The sequence below is a fragment of the Bison bison genome, unplaced genomic scaffold (assembly GCF_000754665.1).
Source record: "Bison bison bison isolate TAMUID 2011002044 unplaced genomic scaffold, Bison_UMD1.0 scf7180017864308, whole genome shotgun sequence".
In the NCBI taxonomy this organism is placed as follows: Eukaryota; Metazoa; Chordata; class Mammalia; order Artiodactyla; family Bovidae; genus Bison; species Bison bison.
Window position 1 is genome coordinate 420,919 of NW_011494880.1, and position 7,091 is coordinate 428,009.

Genomic DNA, 7,091 nt, shown 5'->3' on the forward strand with positions numbered 1-7,091 from the left:
AATTTCATGTCACCACCAGCAATAGTTTTGGAGGACAAAAAAAAAAAAATACTGTTTCCATTTTTCCCCTTTCTATTTGTGTGAAGTGATGGACCAGATGCCATGATTTTCACCTTTTTTAAAGCTGAGTTTCATGCCAACCTTTTCCTCTTTCACCCTCGTTAAGAGGGCCTTTTTACTTTCTGCCATTAGAGAGGTATCCTCTGTGTATCTGAAGTTGATATTTCTGCAGTAATCTTGATTCCAGCTTGTGATTTAACCAGGTCAACACTTCACATGATGCACTCTACGTATAAGTTAAATAAACAGGATGTTATACAGCCTTATTGTACCTAAGTTAGTTTAAAAGTGTAGGTATTTTACTTTGGTCCATCATCCCAATAGCCATGCCAACATGCAATAAACAGCTAGTTCTCTGCAGTCAAGAAGCATTATAATACAAATGAAGTACTATCATTATTAATATCCAAAGGAAGAATAGTCTTCAAATGAAAGACAAAAAAAATAGTGTTTTGTATTCCAAGAAGGAAAAAGTCTAATGTGTGATATGGAAGAAAATTGGTGGTGTAAAATGTGCTTTACAGTAGAGTAGAAATCCTAACAGGCTTCTGATTTTCCTGACTGGCAAAGAAGCTCTGGCTAGAGTGTGCTCTACATTAGTCCTTGTATAGTTCTTTTAGAGAGTATGAAATAATTATTGCATATTGAACCCTAAATTATGTTAGATATTCAGGAAATATTCAACTTGATCAGTATGGAAATAGAATGAATCATTATGTTCCTGAGGCCTCAAACAACATCTCAACTGGTTGAACTAAAAGCAATGAATAAAGGAAAGCACTAAGTTTTTAATGGTAACAATTTCCAAATGTTTATTCATTTGTCATATCTTTTTAAAGAATAGATTATTTTAAACCTTAATTCTGAATCATGTGGCAAATTTTTGGAGTGAGTATTTGATCTTTGACATGATAATTTTAGGAATGGACAAGGACCCAGAAGAACAGGAGAGAAATCTTTTCAAATCAGTGGCTGGATTATTCAGATGGACTCTTTCAAGGTTTCTAGCACTGGGATGACCCAGAGGGATGGTACGAGGAGGGAGGAGGGAGGGGGGTTCGGGATGGGGAACACATGTATACCTATGGCAGATTCATGTTGAAGTATGGCAAAATCAATACAATATTATAAAGTAATTAACCTCCAATTAAAATAAATAAATTTATATCTAAAAAAAAAGCAGAAGGCTACTCTCTCTTTTTCTTCTTTGCAGTCTTACCAAACTTCCAGCAACAAAACAGGCAACATTTAGTGACCAGGAATGCAACAGTTGCCACACAAGCTAGCAGGAAGCCAATCACATCCAAAGAGTGGTACTGGAACCAGTTGAGGTCATGGGAGGCTGGTCGAAGGTGTTTGGCTCCTTTGTGACGCATGACAAACTCAACCCAGAAGACTGCTCGGTCCAGGGGTTTCACAGGCTGATCGTGGTGAATTCTTGATAACTTCATAGCATTCTCTTTATAGCTAAAATTGAATATATAAATAGCAACTTATATTATTAAAAATATATTGCATAATTATATGATAAGTTGTGTCATAAATGATATCACCAAGAATATGAAAAGCATATGAAAACTTGTTTCCTCTTCAGATACTTCTAGCTGTGATGGTTCATCAGTTTGAAAGTGTTGGATGCTTTATAGTCTCAGTAATTATTAGAAGTGGGAGAGAATAGAATTGCCAATTGAAAATAGCATTCTGAAAGTACAGAAATAGGATGATTATTAGAATGTGTAGCTTGAGAATACAGAATTTTGATCTAACTTGCTGAGTGTGGTATTGGGAACATCATAGTGACAGGAAGCAGCATGGAGGGGAAGGTCTATGAAAAAGAAACCCTTTCCCCACTCCTTCACTCTTCCCCAGGTTTGGGCTGGAGTGTCAGTGTTAACAAGACTTCAGCAGTAACAGGAAATGGTTTCAGTCTGTGATCTTCATGGTCCTGACATTTCAGATGAAAGCAAAAAAGCTTCATGCAACCCTCTGGGCAAGAAATAGGGCCTGAGACTGAACAGATGCTGGCATTTTTGCTTCAGGCTAAAGAAGGCTATGTGTTGAAAACCAGAAACATTACTCTGCCAACAAAGATCTGAATAGTCAAGGCTACGGTCTTCCTAGTGGTTCCATACCATTGTGAGAGCTGGAACATAAAGAAGGTAAAATGCCAAATAACTGATGCCTTCGACTGTGGTGCTAGAGAAGACTCCTGAAAGTCCCTTGGATAGCAAGGAGATCAAATTAGTCAAGCATAAGGAAGATCAACCCTGAATATTCCCTGGAAGGACTGATGTTGAAGCTGAAGCTCCACTATTTTGGTCATCTGATGAGAACAGACAACTCATTGGAAAAGTCTATGATACTGGGAAAGATTGAGGGCAGAAGGAGAAGAGGGCATCAGAGGATGAGACAGTTGGATGGCAACACTTAAAATGAACATGAACTTGGGCAAACTCTGAGAGATGGTCAGGAACAGAGAGCCCTGGCATGCTGCAGTTCATGGGGTTGCAAAGAGTAGACATGACTGGGTGACTGAACAACAACAATAATGGAGGGCTGCACATGCAGTGGTGAGATGGAAGGATGGCAATGCATAGAACACTACCCCTTCTAACTTCTGTCAAAGAATAGAAGACCTCACAAGGATTTTGGCTGAAGGCTTTGAATGGCTGACTTAGAAGCAAGATTTTCTTGGTATTGAGAAGGAGGGAAGTTATTTACCCACACCAAAGTGCAATCATCATTGACAGAGAATACAGAACATTATATTGTAGAAAATCATGGGAAAGTATGTAAAAAGTTTTGAGGAGGAGAACTATACAACATAAAAAAATAAACAAAGCCCTGCTGCCCTTTCATTTTTTTAAAAAGGCAAACCTTTCCTAATACACAGGAATATAAGGAATAAGTACCTCTGAATATATCTCAGGAAAACAAATAATAGTGACAGAAGTTCCAAGACAGACGCAGAAACAAACTATCAGATAAAAATTCAATAAAAGATATCGATATACTCTATTAAAACATAAACTGCATCATTAAGTACATATAAATATGAAATTAATGGTAAATGATATTGGAAATTGTGGTCATGGACAAGATAAGTACATTGTAAGCTTTGATAACATGACACTGATAATATAGCAAAGAAATAAGATGTGATGTTTAAGAGACACTGATGGAACCTGGTGCTTATTTAATTTCATGGCTGCAGTCTATCCACAGTGATTTTGGAGCCCCCATCTATTTGCCATGGTTCTTCTAGTGAAAGCTATGATTCTTCCAGTAGTCAAGCATGGATGGAAGAGTTGGACCATAAAGAGAGCTGAGCACTGAAGAGTTGATGCTTTTGAACTGTGGAGTCGAAAAAGACTTATGAAAGTCACTTAGATTGCAAAGAGATCCAACCAGTCCATCCTAAAGGAGATCAGTCCTGGGTTTTCATGGAAGGACTGATGTTGAAGCTGAAACTACAATACTTTGGACCACCTGATGCGAAGAGCTGACTCATTAGAAAGACTCTGATTCTGGGAAAGATTGAAGGCAGGAGGAGTAGGTATGACAGAGGATGAGGTGGCTGGATGGCATCACCGACTCGATGGACGTGGGTTTGAGAGAACTCCAGGAGTTGGTGATGGACAGGGAGGCCTGGCATGCTGCTGTTCATGGGATCACAAAGAATCGGACATAACAGAGCGACTGAACTGACCTGAACTGGTGGTGAAAGTAAAGTCCGATGCTGTAAAGAACAATATTGCATAGGAACCTGGAATGTTAGGCCTAGGAATCAAGGTTAATTGGAAGAGATCAAACAGGAGATGACAAGCGAGAACACTGACATTTTAGGAATCAGTTGACTAAAATCGATTGCAACAGGTGAATTTAATTTAACTGACCATTACATCTACTACTGTGGGAGAGAAGCACTTAGAGAAATACAATAGCCCTCATAGGCAACAAAAGAGTCCAAAATGCAAAACTTGGGTGTAATCTTAAAAATGACAGAAAGATCCTGTGGTTTTGAAGGCAAACCATTCAAAACCATAGTAATCCAAGTATATGCCCCAACCGATAATGCCAAAGAAGCGGAATTTGAAGACCTACAATACCTTCTAGAACTAACACCAAAAAAAGATATCTTTTTCATCATAATGGACTGGAATCCAAAAATAGGAAGGTAAGAGATACCTGGAGTAACAGGCAAGATTGTCCTTGGTGTACAAAACAAAGGACACAAAACAAAGGACAAAACAAAAGACAAAGGCTAACAGAGTTTTGCCCAGACAATGCACACTGGTCATGGCAAACACCCTCTTCCAACAACACAAGAGACAACTCTACACATGGACATCACCAGATGGTCAATACCAAAATCAGATTGATTATATTCTTTGCAGTCAAAGGTGGAGAAGCTATATACAGTCAGCAAAAAACAAGACCAGGAGGTGACTGTGGCTCAGATCATGAATTCCCTATTGCCAAATTCAGACTTAAATTGACGAAAGTAGGGAAAACCACTAGACCACTCAGGTATGACCTAAATCAAATACTTATGATTGTACAGAGGAAGTGACAAATAGATTCAAGGCATTAGATCTGTATGCAGAGTGCCTGAAGAACTATGGATGGAAATTCATAACACTGTACAGGAGGCCATGATCAAAACCATTCCCAGGAAAAAGAAATGCAAACAGGCAAAATGGTAGTCTGAGGAGACCTTACAAATAGCTGAGAAAAGAGGAGAAGTGAAAGGCAATGGAGAAAAGGAAAGATATATCCATCTGAATGCAGAGTTCCAAAGAATAGCAAAGAGAGATAAGATAGCTTTCCTACAGGATCAATTCAAAGATAGAGGAAAACAATAGAATGGGAAAGACTAGAGATCTCTTCAAGAAAATTAGAGATACTAAAGGAATATTACATGTAAATATGGGCAAAATAAAGGCAGAAACTGTATGGACCTAACAGAAACAGAAGGTATTAAGAGGAGGTGGCAAGAATATACAGAAGAATTATACAAAAAAGATCTTAATGAACCAGATAACCACGATGGTGTGAGCACTCACCCAGAGCCAGAAATCCTGGAGTGCAAAGTCAAATGGGTCTTAGGAAGCATCACTATGAACAGAGCTAGTGGAGGTGATGAAATTCCAGCTGAGCTATTTCCAAACCCAAGGAGCCTGGCATGCTATAGTCATTGGGGTCACAAAGAGTCAGACAAGATTGAGCGACTAAGCACAGCACAAAAGATGATACTATTAAAGTTATGCATTTAATATGCCAGCAAACTTGGAAAACTCACCAGTGGTCACAGGACTACAAAAGGTCAGTTTTCATTCCAATCCCAAAGAAAGAAAATGCCAAAGAATGTTCAAACTACTGCAGAATTGTACTCATCTCACATGCTACCAAAGTAATGCTCAAAGTTCTCCAAGCTTGGCTTCAACAGTTTATGAATCAAGAATCTCCAGATGCTTAAAATGTATTTAGAAAGGCAGAGGAAACAGAGATCATTGCTAACATCTGCTGGATCATAGAAAGAGCAAGGGAATTCCAGAAAAACATCAATTTCTGCTTCATTGACTATGTTAAAGAGTTTACTGTGTGGATCACACAAACTGTGGAAAATTCTTAAAGAGATGGAAATACCAGTTAACCGTACTTGCCTTCTGCAAAACCTGTATGTGGGTCAAGAAGCAACAGTTAGAACCAGACATGGAACAACAGACTGGTTCCAAATAGGGAAAGGAATGTGTCAAGCCTGTATATTGTAATCCTGCTTATTTAACTTGCATGCAGACTACATCATGAGAAATGCCAGGCTGGATGAAGTTCAAGGTGGAATCAAGAGTGCTAGGAGAAATATCAATAACCTCAGGTATGCAGATGACACCAGTCTTATGGAAGAAAGCAAAGAAGAATTAAAGAGCCTCTTGATGAAGATGAAGGAGGAGAGTGAGATAGCTGGCTTCAAACTCAACATTCAACAGTGAAAATTTTGGCATCCAGTCGCATCCATTTAGTTCAGCCACTCAGTAGCGTCCAACTCTGTGACCCCATGGACTGCAACAATCCAGGTTTCCCTGTCCATCATCATCTCCCAGGACTTGCTCAAATTCATGTCCATCGTGTCTGTGTAGTCATCCAACCATCTCATCCTCTGTCTTCCCCTTTTCCTCCTGCAGGTGTTAATAATCAGCTGCCTGTTGCTCTGGCTAAGCCCTAAGAAACACACCATGGGAAAATAATAAAAGCAAAATATAGCAATACCATATAATCTAAACAAAAGTACATCAAGTTATTAGTTGGGGTTGTCATGGTCTGCTAAACTAAGGAAAAAGAGTGTGGACCTTGAAATGCTGGTCAGTGAAAGTTCAGAAAGCTGCTTCTGCACACACCAAGATGTTTTCCCAAGGCATATTCGGGCCTATGATCTTGTACAAGAACATAACAAAGACAGCTCAAAATAATCAGTAAAATGAGAGATGTGATCAGGGACACAGGAGGTTGATTTTATTGTGGCACAACAGATACTTTCTGCATGCCAAGACGCTAAATAAAAGTGATGTGTCTCTGAAGAACAGGGCTCTTGATTCAGAAGGTCTTGAGTTTTCCATTCCCATCTTTAAATCTTCAATTTTGTCTCTAGTTTCTTTTTCCCAAACTGTATGTCAACCACTTTCGAGTCCTATCTGCTGGGCAACAGGGTCTTTTCTAATGAGTCAGTTCTTAGCAAAAGGTAGCCAAAGTATCAGAGCTTCAGCTTCAGCATAAGTCCTTTCAATGAAAATTCAGGACTGATTTCCTTTAGGATTGACTGGTTGGATCTCTCTGCAGTCTAAGTGACTTTCACAAGTCTTTTCCGATTCCACAGTTCAAAAGCATCAACTCTTCAGCGCTCAGCTCTCTTTATGGTCCAACTCTTCCATCCATACTTGACTACTGGAAGAACCATAACTTTCACTAGAAGGACCATGGCAAATAGATGGGGAAACAATGGCAGCAGTGACAGACTTTATTTTTTTTGGGGG

The 7,091-nt window shown here is 39.1% G+C and overlaps 1 protein-coding gene across 4 annotated transcripts in view; it reads right to left on the reverse strand.

Annotated features, from left to right (window-relative positions):
* Window positions 1-246: 246 nt before the first annotated feature.
* Window positions 247-7,091, reverse strand: part of LOC104997412 (UDP-glucuronosyltransferase 2A1-like) — a 55,467-nt gene continuing 48,622 nt past the window's right edge. For 3 of the 4 annotated variants that reach the window (XM_010852132.1, XM_010852129.1, XM_010852127.1), the window contains one exon: window positions 1,218-1,527. In XM_010852132.1, the coding sequence (XP_010850434.1) occupies window positions 1,248-1,527 (280 nt within the window). In that variant the 3' untranslated portion in view covers window positions 1,218-1,247. Of the gene's footprint in view, window positions 287-1,217; window positions 1,528-7,091 lie in introns of those variants that run through there. The other variant, XM_010852128.1, reaches the window with a different exon arrangement.